This window comes from Polypterus senegalus, chromosome 1 (assembly GCF_016835505.1).
Source record: "Polypterus senegalus isolate Bchr_013 chromosome 1, ASM1683550v1, whole genome shotgun sequence".
In the NCBI taxonomy this organism is placed as follows: domain Eukaryota; kingdom Metazoa; phylum Chordata; class Cladistia; order Polypteriformes; family Polypteridae; genus Polypterus; species Polypterus senegalus.
In genome coordinates this window covers 216707982-216731747 of record NC_053154.1, presented here as the reverse complement: position 1 = coordinate 216731747, position 23766 = coordinate 216707982, and the positions used below count along the sequence as shown (strand labels likewise).

Below are 23766 nucleotides of genomic sequence, written 5' to 3'. Positions count from 1 at the left end.
ACGCCTTTTTTAAGATGGATGCTATTTATTTATTTATTTTTGTCTAATTTAAATTTTATTTTCATTTCTTGTATCTTTTTCTTTGGCATCTTGTAAAGCACGTAGTGCTACCTCCTGTGTACCTTAGAAATAAATGTTGCTTACTAGTTCAAGGTCTCAGCCCATTCGACCAACATCAAATGTAAAAGCCAATAGCAGTTAGAGCCTTCTTCTTCTAAACGTTAGCAGGACCAATCCAAGCTGTGCCATTCGTTTCAAGAACAGAACAATTTAGAGGCGGAAGTCAGCTTAAACTGAAGAAAATTCAAAGAAGTTGAGAATTGTCAAACTTTGCTTGTATAGGGATCAGAAGGATGTATGTTGTAAAAACTGTTGAGCCGAGCGCCATTCTATAAATTTACCAGGAAAACATGCTGATGTACATTTATCATTTATATGAGGAAAAAATACATGCATATATATATATATATATTAATAAAATAATAACTACTGCGCTGACATTAAGCAGTCCTTACAGTGATCAGGAACTGATTGATCGTCGTTTGATGTTTCCTGTGGGAAGGCGATTACTAGAGGACCTGTTCGTCATGAAAACAACATGGTGGATCAGTTTACTGACCGCACAGTTAAGCTACGTATAATTTCTTTCTGTCCGCTATGAAGCTGTGATCAGTGGAAAACCATGCCGGTTAGTTTAATTTTAATTTTATTTTATTAAATATTATTTTATTAGTGACGAAAGAGTGTTATCAGCCACACATTATTGATGCATTATTGCATCAGAACATGTGCGCAAAACCGGACTGAGAAACATTGCCAGAAAAAAATCATTCCAGTGTAGTTTTTATGAAAAGACAGCCAATCGGTTACCTCATGTGTTGCTTGTCTGACATGCCATGTTGAACTGCCCAAACTCACTTAATGAGTAACATGAATTATGAACCAGCAACATTTTTTATCCCATCCACACACTAGTTCTATGACATTCTGCTGCTTTGTACAAAGGGTTCTGCTACCCCTTAAAGTGGCTAAATTGCACAGCAACTTGTGCATTTTACACCAAACCGTAAGGGGGCTGTTAGATGCTGTCTTTGTATATTTATCAAATATTTAGTTATAAAAAATATTTTATGTACACGCATAACTTTACGTGTGTCCCTTTACCTTGATATTTTGCCTTAAATATAATTTTTTTATTAAAAGCTGGCAGCACTGAAGTGAGTACTTATATTTGAGGACAAGTGCCATTTTACATCCTGTTGACCACTTATCTTTCCTATGCAGGGATGTGTGTAGCATTATGGTGGCTTTAGCGAACAGTTTTGTAAATTGCAAACAAGAGCCTTACAGCTTTGTCTTTAACGGGAGTATTTCAAATACCTTTTGTAAAATCTGCCGCTGCTGCAATGCATACATTACACTTTGACCCTCGAAAGTGAAGTTTAAACTGTCATTGTATTTTCTAGTGTGGTTAAACTTAACTGTATGTTTACATTTTGTGACTTGGTTGTCAATATTATATTGAATAATCTTTCATTTTTACTCCAGTGATGGAACTGTTTGGAAGACCCACAATTGCGGAAGACTCTGTACAGTATCAGCTATTTTTAACAGCAGCTGAACCTACAGAGCCTGAGGAAAGGAGGAATATTCTGCAGCAATATGTTGAACGGATTCTGGCTCGATTTGCACCGCTTTTAGTTCAGTATATTTGGCAATATCAGCCTTTTAACATTAACTACGTTCCAGATAAAGGTGATTTTTTTTTTGTATTGTATTTTCAAGAAATTAAGTGTTCAGTATTTTGGTGAAGTCTGTACTATCATTTTGTTGCTTTTTATGTTTTTTATATTGTGTACATAGCATAATAATCCATAATGATAGGGCAGTGGTCAGCAAAGCTTTCTTCAAGCTTCACAAGACTGGGCTTGGTTTATAGTCCAGTCACTGTTTATGTATATATATTTTGCAGATTCTTCCCATATCCCTAGCAACTTGGAAACATGCAGGTTAGGTTGTGGTCGTAATATAGGTGTATGCATAAGTGTGCCCTGCAAAAGACAGACACTCTGGTCTGGACATTGTTGATTTCTGCCCTGCACTCTGTGCTTTTGGAATGACTCATTTTCCTACAAGAGAGCTAGAAGTGTGCTCAGGAAATTAATGAATGATTTTGAATTAATCAGTTTGTAAAATAACTTGCGTATTGTAACAGGCATCCTATTAGATTCCCTTTAATTGGAACAGTTGTGTGATATCCTACTGGTGAGGCTAGATGTTATATAAACTGCTCAAAAAAATTAAAGGAACACTTTGAAAACACATCAGATCTCAATGGGAAAAAGAAATCCTCCTGGATATCTATACTGATATAGACTGGGTAATGTGTTAGGAACGAAAGGATGCCACATCGTTTGATGGAAATGAAAATAATCAACCTACAGAGCCCTGAATTCAAAGACGCCCCAAAAATCAGAGTGAAAAAATTGTGGCAGGCTAGTCCATTTTGCCAAAATGTAATTGCAGCAACTCAAAATTGTACGCAGCACTTTGTATGGCCCCTATGTTCTTGTATATGTGCCTGACAACATCGGTGCATGCTTCTAATGAGATGACAGATGGTGTTGTGGGGGATCTCCTCCCAGATCTGGACCAAGGCATCACTGAGCTCCTGGACAGTCTGAGGTGCAACCTGGTGGCATTGGATCGACCAAAACATAATGTCCCAGAGGTGTTCTATTGGATTTAGGTCAGGAAAGTGTGGTGGCCAGTCAATGGTATCAATTCCTTCATCCTCCAGGAACTGCCTGCATACTCTCACCACGTGAGGCCAGGAATTGTCGTGCACCAGGAGCCACTGTACTAGCATAGGGTCTGACAATGGGTCCAAGGATTTCATCCTGATACCTAATGGCAGCCCAGGTGCCTTTGTCAAGCCTGTAGCAGTCTGTGTGACCCTCCATGAATATGCCTCCCCAGACAATCATTAACCCACCACCAAACTGCTCATGCTGAATGATGTTACAGGCAGCATAATGTTCTCCATGGCTTCTCCAGACCCTTTCACTTCTGTCACGTGCTCAGGGTGAACCTGCTTTCATCTGTAAAAAGCACAGGGCACCAGTGGTGCATCTGCCAATTCTGGTATTCTATGGCGAATGCCAATCGAGCTGCATGCTGCTGGGCAGTGAGCTCAGGGCCCATTAGAGGACATGGGGCCCTTGGGTCACCCTCATGAAGTCTTTCTGGTTGTTTGGTCAGAGACATTCACACCAGTGGCCTGCTGGAGGTCATTTTATAGGGCTCTGGCAGTGCTCACCCTGTTCCTCCTTGCCCAAAGGAGCAGATACTGGTCCTGCTTATGGGTTATGGACCTTTTATGGCCCTCTCCAGCTATCCTAGAGTAACTGCTTGTCTCCTAGAATCTCCTCCATGCCCTTGAGACTGTGCAGGGAGACACAGCAAACCTTCTGGCAATGACACATATTGATGTGCCATCCTGAAGAAGTTGGAATACCTGTGCAACCTCTGTAGGGTCCAGGTATCGCCTCATGCTACCAATAGTGACACTGACTGTAGCCAAATGCAAAACTAGTGAAGAAACAGTCAGAAAAGATGAGGAGGGAAAAATGTCAGTGGCCTCCACCTGTTAAACCATTCCTGTTTTGGGGGTCATCTCATTGTTGCCCCTCTAGTGCATCTGTTGTTAATTTCATTAACACCACAGCAGCTGAAACTGATTAACAACCCCCTCTGCTACTTAACTGACCAGATTAATATCCCATAAGTTTCATTGACTTTATGCTATACTCTGATTAAAAAGTGTTCCTTTAATTCTTTTGAGCAGTATATTTTAATAGTGATCATCAGAAATTTTCAATCCTAGATAGGGGTAAATTCTGACAGTTGGAATCTTTTTAGTTTAAGGTTTTAAATCTCAATTGATCACTCTAAATATTTTGTTTAACCCAGCAAATGCACAGCAAATAGGCAGTATGGCCTTAAAGCTAATTCCCTTGCATTGTAAATTTCCCTTTTCCACAATGGGAGGCATGATTAACTTTGCTGTCTCTTGGATCCAGAATTCTGTGCTTGAAACCTACAGCTAGTCTCATATTCTCAAATGTTTCTACATGAGTTTTCTTTCCATATCCTTAAAATGTCCAGTACTTGATAGGTTAACCTGCAGTTCTAAAATGGCCCAGTATGACTGTGGGTATGTTCAGAGTGGATCCTTCAGTGGACTGATGCCATATCCATGGCTAGTTTCTAATTCCCGTCCGGTGCTATTGGTTAAGAATGTTTTTTAATATTCTGTGTTGCTGCTTCATTTCACATTCTAGAGATGAGAGCATGGTGAACAGTGTTGGAAAAACTTTCCAAGTTTTTTTTTTTATGATGAAGTCTGATCTTTATACTGAGTTGAATTGATCTTGTTGTTTCAGTGGAAAAAAAAGCAGACATAATCTGTGGTTATTTTGTAACAGAATAGTCCATGGTGTGTGATGACCAGTTTGCTAGAATGGGCACATTACATAAAAACACTGTTGAGCAATATTAAGAATGGGAGTCTGGACTGCTACACAGAATACAAGTTCACAGAAGCTGTATAATGTAATTATGAGTCAGAATACTGTAAACAAATTAGTTTTTTGTATTTCAAGAATCTTTAGAAGAAATCTGTTAGATTTATTCAAAGACTGCTCAATATGAACTTTGAGGAGAAACCAGATGTCTCCTTGTAACTTGAATTCTTTCAGTGTTAGTGGAATAGGAATTGAAAGCTACTGTCCATTTGATAGCCTGTTCACGTCAAAATCTTTCTTGCATTCGTCTCTCCATCAAATATTGCAAATCTTTGAATGTCCACTAGGTATCAGTAACATTGACATCCAGTAGACATTTGAAAAATTTACATTTACAAAAGTTAATGATTATATATTTGCATTTTAAACAATATTTTGCACATCTGATGGTAAATAATTTATTTTCAGAGGATGTACCAGCACATATTGGAGGCTCTACAAACTTTGGTGATAATGTAGAAGATGAATGGTTCATTGTATACCTGGTGCAAGAGATCACAAAAGAATTTCCCAAGCTTGTGGCAAAGTAGGATTTTTTTAATGTTTTTTTTTTTCACAGAGTTATCTCAGTCACCTAATTTACTGTATTTCACCTATAATGTATTTTCAATGCTCGTTTTATAGGGTACATATCTTTATAAGTGTCATTATTTCTGCTAAATGTGCTGAGGCATGAACAGATCTGGAGTAATTGGAATACTAGTTCACTTTATGGTACATGCTAACATAGAGATACCAATCTCTACACTAATGCAATTTTTAAAACAGCACATCTGGACTGTGGCACAGTATACAAATGATGGAAAGGAAAATAAGGATACCCCATCCCAGAACCATTGTAACTGATTAATGAATTAATTAATACTTCTGTATAGAGGCAATAGGCATCATTTATGAAGTGAGGTTACTTTCAAATTAGTGTGTTAATATAAGATGACTAGAACTGAATTTAGCTCTTTGTAGAACTCCCAAAATTTCTTTATTGTGAGCATTAAATAAATTTAAATAAATATGAATATATGACAGTGTACATTTTTATTAATTTTAAAATACATTGTTGGGTTCTGTAAGTTGCATTGCTGAATCAAGTATGGCAACATTTACTTGAAAGTATAAATAATTCTGTTTTTTTTCTCATTTCGTTTAAATCACATCAACTGCTATACTTTATCATGGCAAAAATATTTGGCTTTAAGAAAATATTGATTTGGTTTGTAGTATGGCTTAGCGATATATTGATATATGTTTGGATGATTTACAATTTATTTGAATATTTCAACATAGAAATCATGTTCAACTTTTCTTGAGAAATTTGTCCATATTTTGCAAATTGAAAATATAGTTATATCATTCCTAAATATACTAGAACTTAATATATTGTCAATGAGGAAAGGTAGGAAAAAATATACAGATGTTCCTGTACATATAGCTTTTTTTTTTTTTTTTTGCAATTTGTTTTGCAGCCCTCACTGATCCATAAGAGTTTTAAACTATTATAAGAGGCATGGTATTTTTTTTTTTTAGATAAAATTTTTATGGTGATAAAAAAATGTTTGACTTGAAAGATGTCAAATTTATCCTTCATTCCCCAAGCAATGTGGAGAACCTACAAGGTGAATAAAATGTTTCTTTTAAAACATGTGAAGTGTTTGAGTGTATACTGTGTGTGAGTGTTTTTTCTTGAATACTCACAAACTCTCAGTCTACATAAAAGCAGTGTTAGAACAAACTGTTTTGCTACACTCCCTGAAAAATTATTTGGACAACATTATTGTAAAGTGCTATTATAATGGAGAGAAAAGGAAAATTAACAAATGAAGACAGACAGAGCGTTATAACCCTTGAAAGTGTAGGTCTTTCCTTTACAATGTCTTTAAAGAAAGCTGAGGTGTCAGCAAGTACAGTTTCATACACCATTGAAAGAAACTTGCAAACTGGAATAAACTCTTGACAGAAACAGCTTTGCTAGACCAAACCCATAACAGAATCAGATGACAAGTTTTGGAGAGTTATTATCTTGCATGATAGGTGCCTCACAGGTCAATGGTGGAAGTAAGCAAGTGTCACTTTCAACTGTGAAGAGAAGGCTTCAAAATGCAGGTTTGACAGGTTCAGTGGCAGTAGGAAACATATTGCTCTCTTATGTCACTACATAAAAAACAAAATCATTGCTTGCTGTATCTAATATGTGTGCTCTTAGCTTTGCTTGTTTAAGTGGCAAAATATAAAATATAAAAAATTGAGATGGATTACAGTGTAGAAACTCTTGCCCCTCTTTACTGAGTCATTGAAATTTCATAAAGAATCAATAAAGTATTCTTTGTTCCCTGCTCAGAAAAAATATATTTGCCTTTCTGACATATTTTTTTCTTCATTCCCTTTGTCTTCCAACTTTAACTTTCAGCGTTTTGTCCATTTATAGCGTCTTTAGAAAAACTATATTTGTTAATCATACATATTATCTGCATGAAATTATGGTTTATTATACATGGTTGTGTAAGGTGACCTACAGTAATTTCATTAACATGATTTTGAAAGTTTTACTGTATGCTTACTTGTAAATCCATTATAATAAATGACTCCATTCTTTTTTAAGAAGTGTTTTTACATTAGTTTGTTCATCCTTCATTTAGAGATCAAGATTTCAGACTTCTACAGTTTTTAATATGCACTGAAATATTTCTGATTTTTGTTCAAAAATAAGACTAACATTAAATGTTCCCCTCAATGTACCAGACTGATGTTTCACTTATTTTTAAAAATTTGTTGCAGGATAGAAGACAATGATGGGGAGTTCCTTTTGATCGAAGCAGCTGAATATCTACCTAAATGGCTGAATCCAGAGAGTAGTAACAACCGGGTAAGCCTGCATTTGCCAATGTTTTTATGAACTAGATTTGTCAACTTTCATTAAATATTAAGTTAAATAATTTGACTTTCTACTGCTTGTTAAAGTTGTTTTCTCAATAATAAACAGTCTCATTATTCTTTTATGTGTACAAAAATTTAAATAATTGACATTTATGTTCTTGGGAAAATTGGCATATGGTTCTTCTGTATTTTTGTAATCTCTGTGTGTTTGTCTTGTTCCTTAACAGCTTCAGTTACCTGAGTTTTTTGCACTATCAGTTATATTTTAAAGAAGAAAATTTATATTCACTCTGTCAGCTTACTAGTTATTGAGAGCAATGATCTATAACTCATCAAAAGCAGTGTGTATAACTGTTGTGACATTTCATACCTTTACTTATTTCTTTATTATTGTTTTGCTGTTTTGTTGCTCCAGCTAGCTTTTCAACAGCATGCTGTAAGTAACTAATATCAATGCCAGACATTGTTTAAGTCTGAATAAGAGTAAAGAATGAGTGAGATGTGGTTCTAATAAGACTGGCTTGACATTCTTTTGGTACAATAGAATTTCTGATTTAAGTTATCAATCAGAATATGGAGAAAGCCGCTGATGAAGCAACTGTTTGTTTTGCCAGTTAATCAGTAATCTTAATTTAGACCACAGTTCCAGTGTAGCGTCCTCTATAGTTTTTGTACTGGACTTTTGACCAATGAATGCCATAAGGCTTCAACACCACTGTTCAAATTGTAATTTTCTTTGGACTCATGGCATTAATTAACTGTTATCTCAATAGTGTTAATTTCATTTTTTTCTGCATGTACTAAGGTACATTTAGAATTCCAGATTAAGACAATGTATAATATGATTTGTTACAGTCATTCTTTTTTTGTTTCAGGTGTTTATTTTTCAGGGTGAACTGCATATAATTCCAGTTCCTAAAACTGAAGATGAAAGATTGTGGCTATCTGAAGGAAATCCTTCAATCCTTCAGGCACTGAAAATTATTGGCAGTAATTCAGAAGAATGTCTTGCAGCAGAAACTATCCGCAGTTCAGTGGCCAGACGGATTGCAGGGTAATAAGAAAGTAAAATCTTTTTTTTTTTTTTTTTCTTTTAACTTTTATTCTAGCCCCCAGATCTCCTCAATGTCATGTCAAACTATTATCCTTATTACTTTAATTATAAATACAGTACTGTGAAAAATGTTAGGATACATAAGGATATTCTTATTAAAGCATTTGCTCAGTAAGTGTTTATGTGCCCACAAAAATACTGTATAATATTAGAATAATTACAAAAGTGTGAGATTGCTATAACCACACTAGTTTGGTTCCCAAACCTCTACACACCTCCAGACACTCCAGCTATTCCATGTACAGTATTTGTTAAACTCCACCAACACCACAGTGTTTGAATGTTGGAGTCTTTATGAATAGTTGGAACAGTTTAGATCACTAGCCACATTAAACCAGACTAAATAAAATGAAAGTGATGTCTTAACTGTGAGGTTCTTGTTTAACATCAGTGACAGTAAATGTGCTTCAGAGCTGAGTACCTCTATCCTTTTGATCCTGGTGCAGTCACCCTCTCATAAATTCTTTAATTTTCTTACATATTACTATCTCTCGTTGGAGTGGTTTAAACTCTTTTCCACCTAGTTTTCACCCTCCAACCTTTGTTTTTTAAATAAATTTTCCCCATCTCTCTTTTCACCAGTGTCTCAAGTTTGGGGATTAAGGTTAGGACAGCAGGGCGAACCTGCCCATTACTTAGTGGGATCATATGATTGGACGGGTGCCTGAGGATGCAGTGTATGCCAGTTATGCTACATCTGTTGCTTGCTCAGTTTCAAAGTTTATAGCATGACAGAGAAAGTGATGCCCACAGGAACTGTCCTAGTAGAACTGATTGTTATCCCTGGTAGTTTCACAAACCAAGTGTGATGCTGGTGCAGTTTAACTAATAAATAAGTGTATTAGATGGAAACCATAAATTCTGGTTGCCATATCAAAAGTTCTAGAAATGTCTAAGCTATCGCACTTTGAAAGATACAGAATCATTATTTTGTTTAGTAACAACAAACTTTAAATTATTAAGCAGTGGAAGATTAAAAATTCCGATGTGAGTGTCAGTAGGCTTTGCACCCAAGGAACCAAGTTACCCAAACTATTCTATAACATTTCAGTATTTACAGCTCTGATGCTTATCTTTCTGATCATAAAATAGGTCATTACGATAACGATTGATGAGAAGAGTTCATAATTAATAGCATCTCATAACAGGCTTAAGTTTTGAGTTTGGTATTTTTCCCATCCAGCTGTTTTAGCTCTAGACTGACTTTGAGAAACTAACACACACAGACGGACACAAACCCATCATCAAGATATTGATGTTTTTGGTATCAGGGGAGATCCATTGAAAACCGGAGATCAAAACTTTTGACGAATCTAAAGTTTTCGCTCCTCCCCTCTGAACAATAGATTACTGTGGGCATAGACACAAAGCAAAAACATGTCTTCATCTTAAGATCATTATTCAAGGGTCAGTTACTTAAGGGACAGAATTAAATGCATTGGTGTGCTCACTCTGCAACTTGTGATTTTTAATTTGTGATTTGGGCCCTTTCCTGACCAAGGAGGGGAACTGCCATGTTGCTTGTGTTGCCTGGGTATTTATCACCCCCTGTGTCCCTAAATTGGAATGACATTATTAACGTCAACAATCTCCTTTAGTGAGCTTTCCCCTTTTTCCTGTTTTAAAATTGTCTTATTTTAAGTAATTGTTAAGTGTAAATTTAATAGTTAAATATACTATTATGGTCTGACAACTCTTTATTTGTTTTGGTAAAACAGAATACTCAGAATTAAATTGGATGACTCATTACAGAAGAACCTACACAGAATTCAAACTTGAATAAATTTGTAGCCAGTGAAATTTAGGAAAAGTTATTGTAAAATATTACATTTAGGAAGTTAAATGTTTAGATCTGAATACACAACAAGATGTTTTAAACTTGAGCATACATCTTATGACAAGGTCCTAGGAATCATGGTTGACTCTTCACTTTTTACATTCAGACATTTTGAAAAAGTGACTAAGAAGACTAATTAAATTTCAGAGGAGTTCATGTTTAAGCTATTTACAGCGCATCACTTTTTCCACATTTTGTTATGTTACAGTCTTATTGCAAAATGGATTAAATTCATTTTTTTCCTCAGAATTCTACACACAACATCCCATAATAACAACATGAAAAAAGTTTACTTGAGGTTTTTGGAAATTTATTAAAAATAAAAAAACTGAGAAATCACATGTACATAAGTATTCACAGCCTTTGCTCAATACTTTGTCTGTGCATCATTGGCAGCAATTACAGCCTCAAGTCTTTTTGAGTATGATGCCACAAGCTTGACACACCTATCCTTGGTCAGTTTTGCCCATTCCTCTTTGCAGTACCTCTCAAGCTCCATCAGTTTGGATGGGAAGCGTTGGTGCACAGCCATTTTAAGATCTCTCCAGAGCTGTTCAATTGGATTCAAGTCTGGGCCACTCAAGAACATTCACAGAGTTGTCCTGAAGCCACTCCTTTGATATCTTGGCTGTGTGCTTAGGGTCGTTGTCCTGCTGAAAGATGAACCATCGCCCCAGTCTGAGGTCAAGAGCACTCTGGAGCAGGTTTTCATCCAGGATGTCTCTGTACATTGCTGCAGTCATCTTTCCCTTTATCCTGACTAGTCTCCCAGTTCCTGCCGCTGATAAACATCCCCACAGCATGATGCTGCCACCACCATGCTTCACTGTAGGGATGGTATTGGCCTGGTGATGAGTGGTGCCTGGTTTCCTCCAAATGTGACGCCTGGCATTCACACCAAAGAGTTCAATCTTTCTCTCATCAGACCAGAGAATTTTGTTTCTCATGGTCCGATAGTCCTTCAGGTGGCTTTTGGCAAACTCCAGGCAGGCTGCCATGTGCCATTTACTAAGGAGTGGCTTCCACCTGGCCACTCTACCATACAGACCTGATTGGTGGATTGCTGCAGAGACGGTTGTCCTTCCGAAAGGTTCTCCTCTCTCCACAGAGGACCTCTGGAACTCTGACAGAGTGACCATCGGGTTCTTGGTCACCTCCCTGACTAAGGCCCTTCTCCCCCAAACGCTCAGTTTAGATGGCCGGCCAGCTCTAGGAAGAGTCCTGGTGGTTTCAAACTTCTTCCACTTACGGGTGATGGAGGCCACTGTGCTCATTGGGACCTTCAAAGCAGCAGAAATTTTTCTGTAACCTTCCCCAGATTTGTGCCTCGAGACAATCCTGTCTCGGAGGTCTACAGACAATTCCTTTGACTTCATGCTTGGTTTGTGCTCTGACATGAACTGTGAACTGTGGGACCTTATATAGACAGGTGTGTGCCTTTCCAAATCATGTCCAATCAACTGAATTTACCACTTGTGGACTCCAATTAAGCTGCAGAAACATCTCAAGGATCATCAGGGGAAACAGGATGCACCTGAGCTCAATTTTGAGCTTCATGGCAAAGGCTGTGAATACTTATGTACATGTGCTTTCTAATAAATCTCAAGTAAACTTGTCATTATGGGGTGTTGTGTGTAGAATTCTGAGGAAAAAAATGAATTAAATCCATTTTGGAATAAGGCTGTAACATAACAAAATGTGGAAAAAGTGATGGACTGTGAATACTTTCTGGATGCACTGTAATTTACTAACAAGGCCTCATCTTGAGTACTGTGTGCAGTTTTGGTCTCCATATTACATAAAATACATAGCAGTACTGGAAATACCACAGTGAAGAGCAACTAAACTGATTCCAGGACTGCGAGGTATGAACTATGAGAAACGTTTGAAAGAGCTGAATCTGTTTAGCTTAAGCAAACAGAGACTAAGAGGTGGCATGATTGACGTGTTCAAAGCTTTCAAGGGAATTAATACAGTGGATCCAATCTATTATTTTAAAATTAATTCTTCAACAAGAAAATAAAAGTAATTTGAAAGTAATTTTCGCAGAAAATTTTGAAAGTTTTTTTCACACAGAGAACTACAGGTGCATATAATAACTTACCATGTAGTGTTGTAGAAAGTAGGACTTTTTTGGAGAAAAGAGTGAATAGGATTGTCAAGCTTTGTTGGGCAGAATGGCCTTTATTCACCAAAATTGTTTGTGTTTTGATATATACTATTGGGTTATTTTGAATTGAATAATTGCTTAAACTGCCCCTACTACCACTCTAATTAGCAGAGCATACAATATCATTAATTAGAATTTAAAATAATTTCAAATAATACTGAAACAAATTACATTAATACAATTTTAAGGGGATTTGTTATTTTTAAGACTGATGCATTTCCCTGATTTAAAATTTTAGATACCCACAGAAGATTCAGTCCAACTTTCATCATGCTCACTGCTACTTGCCAGCAGGTATTGTTTCTGTTCTCAAGATCCGCCCTGACCTTGTTGCTTCAGCTGTAACTGCCTTCTACCTGAGAGATCCTATAGATCTTCAAGCCTGTCGTACTTTCAGATTCTTTACTCCTGAAACACGTGTGATGGCTGTGGTAAGTGATTAACATAGACTAAAAGCAAAGAAAACTTTTGTTTTTTTCTATAGTCATTCTGTTATGGGAAGGCCAATGAGTAGCATTGTTTTTTGTATTCTTTCTCAGCAGAGCAAGAACTATTATAGTTAAACAGCTAGCGTAAGAGCTGGACCAGTATAAAGTGAATTGTATTATATTGTTGATGAATTGCATTTCTATATACATATATGGTTTACAGCGTATATACTAATTTAGTCATTACTACCAGTGATTTTTGAATTGTCCTTGAGTTAAATAAATTATGTGGTTGTTATCAGTTTTGTCATAATTGAATTACGCAGGCTTGAAAATGTTTGTTGAAACTTGTTTGTTTAATTAAAGTTCTGTAAAGTAAATATTACCTATTGAATCAAAAATTCCCATCCATGTTAAACATTGAATGTACAACTCTATATTATTTTAGTTTTAACTCATTCTCTGTACTGAAACATTCCAGTTCTTTGCTTATGTATGTATAAATGAAAGCCAAAAGTGAAAAATAGGTATTTGTATGTAAATTAAACCTGCACAGAGGATTGAATCATCTTTGAAGCACACTGCCATCTTTGCACCTTTATTAATGTTTAATTCCATTTTTTGTTTATTGCAGGTGACATTTACTAAGTGTCTTTATGCACAATTGCAGCAGCAGAGATTCATCCCAGATAAACGAAGTGGCTACATGTTGCCTCCACGTTCACACCCCAAGTTTAAAGCCCATGAACTTGGAATGAAATTGGTAAGATTAAAACATTAATGATGCTTAATGTTTTATTTACTCTAAAGAACTATATGCAAGTACGGGTATTAATCCACAGTTTTGGGCAAAAAAGAGAGCCCTTTTAATTCTAAAGCATTTTCCATGCTTTGGAACAACACAAAAAAACAGAGAAAAAACTCAAATCTGACATCATGTCACACAGAACTCCAAAAATGGGCCAGACAAAATTGTTGGCACCTTTTCAAAATTGTAGGTAAATCGTTTTATTTCATTTTATTTTCGTTTGTACTCGCCTGTGGCAAGAAACAGGTGCTGGCAATATAGCAATCACACCTGAAGCCGGTTAAAATGGAGAAAAGTTGACTCAGCCTTTCTGTTGTGTGTCTGAGTGTGCCACACTAAGCATGGAGAGCAGAGAATTGCCTGAGGACTTGAGAAGAAAAATTGTGGAAAAATATCAGCAATCTCAAGGCTACAAGTCCATCTCCAGAGATCTTCATGTTCCTTTGTCCACTGTGCGCAACATAATCAAGAAGTTCACAACACATGGCACTGTAGCTAATCTCCCTGGACGTGGACAGAAGAGAACAATTGATGAAAGACTGCAACGAAGGATAGTCCAAATGGTGGATAAACAGCCCCAATCAACTTCAAAACATATTCAAGCAGTTCTGCAGACTCAGGGTGCAACAGTGTCAGCTCAAGCTATCCATCAACATCTGAATGAAATGAAACGCTATGGCAGGAGAGCCAGGAGGACCCCACGGCTGACACAGAAACATAAAAATGCCAGACTGGAGTTTGCCAAAATGTACTTGAAGAAGCCAAAATCCTGGGAAAACATCTTGTGAACAGATGAGACCAAGGTTGAGCTTTTTGGTAAAAGCTCATCATTCTACTGTTTACAGAAAATGGAATGAGGCCTACGAAGAAAAGAACACAGTACCTACAGTCAAACATGGTGGAGGTTCTATGATGTTTTGGGGATGTTTTGCTGCCTCTGGCACTGGATGCCTTGACTGTGTGTAAGGCATCATGAAATCTGAAGACTACCAAAAGATATTGGGGCGCAATGTAGAGTCCAGTGTCTTAAAGCTGGGTCTGCTTCAGAGGTCATGGGTGTTCCAGCAGGATAATGAACCCAAACATACCTCTAAAAGCACCCAGAAATGGTTGAAGACAAAGCGCTGGAGAATTCTGAAGTGGCCAGCAATGAGTCCGGATCTAAATTCGATTGAACACTTATGGAGAGATCTCAAAATTGCTGTTGGGAGAAGGCGCCCTTCAAATCTGAAAGACATTGAGCAGTTTGCAAATGAAGAGTGATAGGCAGCGCTTGATTTCAGTTATTTTTTCCAAAGGGCATGCAACCAAATATTAAGTTGAGGGTGCCAATAATTTTGTCCAGCCCATTTTTTGAGTTTTGTGTGAAATGATGTCAGATTTGGCTTTTTTCCTCTATTTTGTTTGTGTTGTTTCAATTCACATAAAGGAAGTAAACATGTGTATACCAAAACATTTGTAATTGCAACACTTTTCTGGGAGAAATGGTTCATTTTCTGGGACAATTCCAGGGGTGCCAATAATTTCGGCCATGACTGTATATGGAAAATACACAAAAATGTAATTCCTGAAAATACATGATTGATACCATGCCTGGAAATGTATAAGAAAGCATGTGGATGATTCCTTAGTATTTTGTTGTTTGATAAAGCAAAACTGTAATTGTTTTGGGAAGAATGTTGTTCTTACTAAATTGCATCACCCATGTAACATAATGCCTATTATGTAATGCGATGATGACAGCCTCCTGTTAAGGTAATGCTTTTCAGGAGTGGGACACTTTTACTGATAGAATCTAGTCAATTTTTTGAGGAAAACTTATTTCACTTTATAAAAGACTGCAATAAAGATTTCACAAGGCAGTGACATAAGAATTTAGCAAAATCAAAAATGGAGTGTCTTCACAATAAGATGGCAGATATCATAGAGTGGCCAAGCCAAAACCCAGCATTTAGTCTGATTAAAAACCAGTACACATTTAGAAGTTTATGAATGCTCATAGAAAATACACAAATCGGGGGAAGAAAGTGGACAGACATCTCCAGATACATGTGTGCTCAATGTATGCAGACATGACGTTTAGGTTTTTATGTTGTCTGTTGATTGTACGCACATATAGTGTGTGTATGTATCTTTGTTTGTATATCTATCATTCCATCCTTCCTGTAATTGTATTTTCTCACTCAGGCACATGGGTTTGAGATACTTTGTTCCAAATGTGTAAAGGGCACGTCTGAGAGTAGCATACCTATTGGTAATAATCCCCTTTGGAAAGGATTTTTTGATAGCCTGAAGAAAAATGACTATTTTAAGGTAAGTGTGTTTTTATCATTTTTGACAACTATGAAATCATTAAAATCAGCTACATATGTCAGTGGAAATTAGTTACTTATCTTCATGAAATTCTTTTCCATAGGGAGAACTTGAAGGATCTGCAAAGTTTCAAGAACTGATTAGAAAAGCTGAAGTTTTCTTCCAGCAGTTTATATCTAAACCACACAAGTAAGAAAAAATAACTTCCTCCACTTAGACCCAATTTAATTTTTTATTACTTAACTGACTTTATAAAACCTGCAAAGAGTGTTCATTAATATTTTATAAAACAGAAATTTTAGGTAGATGCTCCTTCCCTTCTTTCTATTATAATTTATCTTCTAAAAGCAGGACCTCTACAACAATCGGTCTTTTTCTTCCTATTTTTTATAATAATCTGTGAAGGTCCTTCACTATTTTAAAATATTTTGACATTTATCAACTTGAGTGTACCATGTGTGAATGTTTTTGAACACTGTCATTTATAATTTTTTTTAATTGAGTCCTGCTTTAAAAGGTAAAATTTGAGTTTCTGATTTTTCTTTCCAATAAGTGTCAAATTCAGTGTTCTATTCTGTGGTAAAAATGTCAATATTTGTTTATTTTGAGCTGAAAATGCAAATATTTGTTTATACAGTACCTATTTTTCATTGCATTCTTGTTTATTGTCTAAATTGCTTTGTGAGTTTTGTTGCAGTGCTGTCTGTTAAATAATTTAGACTGGTATTTGCTTTTTGGTTTATTTTAAAAAATTTTAAAAGTATCCTTAATTTTCCCTTCTATTTATGTATAAATCTTGTTGGAATTAGAATTTATTTTAAAAAAATTAGAATTTAGCATGGTTACATGACATCTTGTTATTTCGCCCTTCCAGTGTCTCTAAATCTCTGTAGGTTGACCGCATTAATTTAAATTTGTGCAAAAAGTCTACCCATAGTTTCATATGCCCTTATTTTCAGTGTTCTGTCTCCCGGAGAAGAAATACTGCAGTTACTGGAGAGAAACCCCTACAACATAGAGGAAATGAGAACTAATCAATCACATCTTCCAGCTGAAGACAGTGAGTAACAAAACAGTTTCCTGTGTAACACTAACCACCCAGTATCAGGAGAACAATATAGATTGTGACCAGTAGCAGGCATAACAGCACCCCAAACCCCTTACACCACCTCACAAACGCCTGAGTTCAAATAAATGATTTATTCATATACTGTAAATGCCCTTAAACAAGTTTCTTATATCATTCTCAACACCAATACAGACTTGATTATCTTGTATTTTTTTCCTTCTTTCTCTCTCTCCTTCTTCCACTCCTCCCAGGTAAGCTTTGTTCTCTTCTACCTGACTCCAGCTCATTAGGGTGAGGTAGAGTGGCTCCTTTTATTTAAGACCTGGGTGTGTTTCCGGTGCCAGAACATTGCCCACAGGAATCACTTCTGATTTAGGTGGAAACCTCACAAAGTCGGATTCAGTAATCCCTGTAGCATCCCCTAGTGCCACCTACAGAACTCAACAGGGCTGTCCCCTACAGTTCCTAGCATACCCTGCCGGTGTCCGTATGGGTACCATAGCCCAGGAATACTGCCATCTAATGAGTCAGGGGATCAAATAGTCCAGGCAGGTTTCCTTCCTTTTTTTTCCACTATACTGTCTTCCTGGGTAAAGATCTTCAGTCAAGCCCCACTGGGACCCCAGCATATCCTCTGTTGTCCATGTCCTGGCTACGGCAGGGAACACCCTGCCTTTCTTCTTGCCTTTTACTACTGGCAAGGTAAGGAACCTTAAACATTCTTGGCAGGGATGCCAGCCCATGCATGCTGGCCATTGCAAGATTAAGGAGTTAACTAGGCATTAATATCAGTAAGGTAAAGCTTTTTTCCAATATTTAATGTCCAAAAAGGACAGTTTACCTGTTTGACATTCTTTCACCTGAATTGCTCATCAACAGGTGACAGCTGGTTGGAAATATCGCCTGAAGAGCTGGATAGACTTCTAGAACAGGCCTCACGTTCATCTGCTCAAAGACCAGTGGTACAAGCAGGACTAGAGGATGATGAGCTGGCTGAAGCCTACAGCCTATCTGCCATCCCACAGAGCATGAAGGCCTTCATTAACAAGATGTCTACTCATGAGGGAGCTGAAGTGCCCTGGTATGTAGAACTGAGAAAAAAAGTTTAAACAATATAGTTGTATCAGAAAGTGTTTTAATCTACTAGTTTTGAAGCATTACAGAATTTCTGCCAAATATGTCAGGGAGTGTAAAAAAAGTAAAATTTTCACCACCAAGAGCTTGAAAGACCTGAATTAACTTGGATACCAGTGCTTGACAATCCTTTAATAAGAAATAACTAAGCTGTAAAGAAATTAAAACCATCACTTATTTAAACCACACAAGTAAACAGAAGCTAGTTTATACAATTTATATTCTGCAGCATTTTCACTTCCTCAAACTGAAATTAAACTTCTAATTAATTAACAAGGAGAAAACCTGCCAGATTATAACCATTCTCTTTCTGTAGCCCACCTTATTGATCACCTTAAGTAAACTTGTCATACTGGTGAGTCCTGCTCATAGTTACTCTGTTTGATTGTTTTCTATTAACTGTACTAGCAGTATATACTTAAAACGAATGTGAAATAAAATATTATGTGTTCATGTTTGCATTTATAATGGCTAGTGGAGATAAATTGTAAGCTTATTTTTTTTTTTTTACTTTTGTGACAAGATACATTTACTAGAATGAAACATAAGAACGTAACAAAATGTTTAAACAAGACTACACCACTTATTCTGTATAGCTACTATAGTAACATATAGGTATGTTTTCCCATTATTCATTTTTTGAGCTCTGGGGGTCTACATTTCAAATATTTGATTTGGATTTAAGTTCTAGATTTCCACAACCCGTCTGTGATTTATTGTTTAACGGAAAGAATTTAGTTATGTTAAGTGTTATTAATGCTGTTGAGAATTCGTAAAGAACTATGTTATGTCCCTAAAGAGGCTTCTCTGTTGCCACTTATTAAGGATTAATTCCTTTAGTCTTACGGATTAGGTGATTGTTTTTACTTGTAGCACAGACACACTCCTGATTGCCCTTTTTTTTTTTTTTGGTACCACTTTCACTGTTCTCTTTGTAGTATGGTAACCTCTGTCCTACATAGAATATTCCATATGCAATTTCAGTAATTCATTGTGGTGTCTGAATCTAATGTCTCTTGATGCAACCAGGATCCTATCATACTGTTTACTGTACATGTTCTACACTGTAGTGTGTTGTGATTCCTTTACAGAATAGCGCACAGTTTCCAGTGTCAAAGTAAAATTAAACATGTATCTAGTAATCAAGATAATGAGACCTATTGAGAGAGAACTTATACAGAGTTAAGAGTAAGTTTTATTATATATTTTAACTTACATAATCTAATTTTATAGAGTGGAGACAAGCCAAGCAGTTTTCTGTTAAGCCCTAGTTAGCTTCATTGCTGCTTCTTACATTAGGATAACACTCTTAAACATCATTGTACTTGACACGTGCATGATTTGATTTCACTGTATAAGTGTTGGGGCTTTCCAGATGTGCTTAATCTCAGTTAATTATAAATTTCCTGGTCCATCTTCTGATTCTTATTCACGTCAGTAATTCCTACCCCCTTTAATTAATACATTCAATCTGATACCCCCTGCAAGTTTCATGTATGTTAGTAGACGACATTTTCCTGTACAAAGAAACAGTCTCACTATATTCTACAAGGGAACTGGCACCTACTTCTTAGCTACTTCTTTTAACCAAGCAATCTGCCTTCAGAAGATTTTGAGGTTTTTTTTTTTTCCTGCAAACAACATAATGTCAGTTTTATGAGCGCAACTTAATGAATGAACAGTAGAAATGTTTACATGCCCATATAAATATTGTTGCCTCTGTAAATGTTGATTTCTGGCTCTCTGACATAATGTGTGCTTTTTTTTTATTCTGTCTGGAATCTGTGCAAACAAAGTCTGTCAATGGCACTGGGTTCTCTGAGCAACCTCAAACAAGGCCAGAGTGTAGGACAAAACATTAGAATGACAATTAATATAGTTGTTATTGAATGGATATATCTCGGGTTTGCTTTGAGAATGGGCTTCAATAAATGTTGATTATTAAATCCTACCATTTTAAGACATTGCAAGCTTTGTTCAGCCATTTAGTCAATTTTGTTTATTTTTAAATCCATTTTGTGTTTTTTTTTTTTCTTCTCAAAATATACAGTATCTTTGTGCAAGTCCAATATTGCATTCCTTAATCAATTTTTTACTGTTAAATAAATGTCTTTGAGAGATCGTTGGTGCTGTGCATAAACAGTATGGAACAATTTAATTGTGTCCATTGAAGTCCAACACCTTTATGTTTTAACCACAAATTCTCACTGCTAGCTCCTTGATTTCTTTTATATTTTTGCTTGTCTGTCAATCAGGAAATCAGAACAGATGTTTAAGAATAGTATCTGCTGCTTTAACACCACTGTATAATCTGCACTGCCTCAGTTTTGGAGCAAACATTAGTATACCAATTAATTAATGGAGTTGTTGTGGTGTCACAGTAACATGAAATTTATTTAACAGGGATACAGTATGTACCATCTTTTTATCATGTTTCCACACTTATTTGAGACTATTTTACGGACAGAATAATCGTTTGCTATAGAGTATTAATTATGAAATTAGGCAAGGCTTCCTATTTTGTATTCTTTGCTCATGTGGCCTAAATTACTGTTTTCAGCTCACTTAATTATGGCACATTGTATCTTACAAAACAATGCCGTTGGCGCATAATGTAGAAGAAAGAAAGAGAAAGGAGGAAATGACACAGACGAGTCTGTAGCAGGAAGGAATCATAGTATTAAATTCAAATGTCGAAATGAAAATAACAAGTGTGGTAATTTTCAGGGTGTTATGAATGGAGAGTGAATTAAGTGTACTGTGGCAGTATCATATTGTAAATGCCGTTTAGTGACCATGAACAACTAGTGGGTGCTTTATCACACGTTTGTTGTTATACATTGAATCTAAATCTGTAACAGAGGTGCAAAGTCTAATGTGCCATGGCAAGGAAGAATTATTTCTCGTAATACATAGTCTGATTAATGTCCATTTACTGGTGTTGTGAAAAACATTTTATTAGACCAACTGTAAAAACAACAGAAAATATGAGACAAACTTTAGACATTTAGTTCAGTGTCTGTTAGTAGAGTTTAATATTTCCCATTACCCATATAAAATAAAACTAGTAGATTATTTATAGTGCACAAAATACATTTTTTAGACATTATTAAAAATGTTATTTAAGAGACAGTAAATATTTTATTCTTTAATTGGCACAATGAATCAAATGATTAAGTTATGTGACCTTTCATTCTATCTTTTTAAAAATCCTAATATTCCCACACTGCAGCCCAAGAATTTGTTTCTCTCAGATTTAATAAATCTTACACTAAGCATTGATATACCCAAGGAGCCTATTCCTATTTTAAGTGATACTAATTGTTTTTGGTTCAAGCCCGAGGCATTATATTCTCCCCATGTGTGTGTAGATTTCCTCTCATTGTCCAGAGACTGGCAGGTTAGGTGGACTGGTGATTAATAATAATGTGATTAATAACGTTTATCTAATCTAGTCTGTGTGTGTGAGAGTTTGTGAGAGTGTGTGTGAGTGTTCACCCTCTGAACCCTCGTCCAGGTGTTATCCCTGTCTTGTGCCCATTACTTCTTGGGATAGGCTCCAGCTAACCTGAAATCCTGCTCTGACTAAGGGAATTCAGAAAAATTGATGGATGGGAAATTGTTGTAACAATGTATATGTTTCCCAAATTTCTCTTTTAGTAGTATTAATGTGGAAAATATATTTGAAGGGAAACGTAAACATTTACAGTACTTTTTAAATATATGATCATTGTTATGTATCTCTGTATGACTCTGCTGTCAGTATGCTAATAATTCTCTTCTTGGGTCCCAGTATGGTATGGTACTGATATTCTAATTTGGATCCTCAGATTAAAAAGTTTAGGAACCCCTGGCTTAGATAATTTAGCCACTTATGATTTGTCTTCAGACTCCTCAGGCCCAATGTGCTGAGTCTGTGTGCAGCCAAAATCAGCATCACTGTTGCAGCATCGGGGAATGTGAGTAACAGACAGGTCGGGTCTAAGAAGTCAAAATCTAGTCCTTAGGCACCCAAGGTCACTAACTCGGACTCAGAGTAGATACTGAGCACTTATTTACTTTTTTTTTTTTTTAAACTGATTTAGATTTTTAAAATTGACTTTATTGTATAATTGTTGTTTTACTATTTTATGCACTAATGTTATATATATATATATATTTATATTGTGTTGGTTAATTTATAAAATGTTTTTCAAAAAATTTAAATAAGGGATTTGTATTTGTTAAATTCTCCCTGTTGATCTTTTTAATTTAGATTTTGCACTAATATATAAATTATAAATTGGTATAAAAATAACCATGTTGGGATACGGGGAGGGTGAGTTGGATGGCCCCATGGAGTTTTTTTTTCCCCTAGGACCACCACCGTCCCTAGAATCCTGGAGTTCCTTTTTCTTGTTGATAATTATAATGCTTTCTCTTATTATAATATAGTCTTAAATATGAGAATAATTGTGTTGTGGTGCTTTAATGTTTATTTTTTCCTGTATGCTGAATATGATTTTATTTACTTTATTAAAAATCTTTTTTTTTTTTCTTTTTCTTATTGCTCTTTAGGTCATCTACCAATGAACAGATCAAACTGGATGGAAACTCAATGGCTAATGCAATTAAACAGATTCTAGGTAATTCTTTGTACATTACAAATCAGTATCCTGATGAGGGTTACGGTGGCAGCATGCTACACTGAACATAAGAGGATTGTTACATTTTTTATATTTCTTATTCTATTAATTTAAAATTTTCTGTATTATGTATTACATTAATATTATTTACAGTGTTCTCTGGAAAATTTCCAGGATGATCTTAGGAAATAAAAAGCTATGAAATGTCTAATATTGTAGGATAAGAGCACATGCAAGCTATAGCAGTAGTAGTGTTATCAATTGTGCCTACAATAAAAAATATATAGATTGCACTCTGGAATCTATCTATCTGTCTGTCTGTCATGCTTCTGCAAAAAGCCACATATTCCTCTGGGAACAAATAAAAATAACCTTCTATTTATATGTTGTACCTATAGCAGTAGTTGAATTGTTGGCGTGGCAAGCTGTACACATTTCAGCATTTCTGCAGCCGAGTTTGGTACCCTTCTGCTATGTTATGCATTTTAGTCTGTTTTCATAAATTAGAAATTTAGATGTATTACCTCAATTAATTGTGTACTAACTTTACCAACAGTAAACATTTGTCAGAAATCCGTTTCATATTGCCAGCATGTAGGCATAGGAATGGTTTTGATCTTTGCAGTCTGTTTTCATTAGTTAACTATAATAGTTTTTAGTATGTAGTGCTTGTACTTTTACATATTATTTGCCAAAAGGGCTTCCTGCCACCCACAGTTTATGTTTTGAAATAAAATATAACACAATATATTATTTTGCTTTTTCCATCAGTTTCGTTTCATGTGCTTTTAAGGAAAATATATCCTCCACA

General features: G+C 35.8%; 1 protein-coding gene across 1 annotated transcript in view; it reads left to right on the top strand.

Moving 5' to 3' along the window:
- The first annotated feature begins 559 nt into the window (after nt 1-559).
- The window catches only part of ecd (ecdysoneless homolog (Drosophila)), a 28864-nt gene continuing 5657 nt past the window's right edge, over nt 560-23766 (top strand). The window contains exons 1-12 of the mRNA XM_039769007.1: nt 560-688; nt 1549-1755; nt 4995-5112; nt 7359-7446; nt 8333-8511; nt 12817-13009; nt 13641-13769; nt 16002-16127; nt 16231-16316; nt 17087-17187; nt 18076-18277; nt 22888-22955. Of these exons, the coding sequence (XP_039624941.1) occupies nt 1551-1755; nt 4995-5112; nt 7359-7446; nt 8333-8511; nt 12817-13009; nt 13641-13769; nt 16002-16127; nt 16231-16316; nt 17087-17187; nt 18076-18277; nt 22888-22955 (1495 nt within the window). The 5' untranslated portion in view covers nt 560-688; nt 1549-1550. The remainder of the gene's footprint in view (nt 689-1548; nt 1756-4994; nt 5113-7358; nt 7447-8332; nt 8512-12816; nt 13010-13640; nt 13770-16001; nt 16128-16230; nt 16317-17086; nt 17188-18075; nt 18278-22887; nt 22956-23766) is intronic.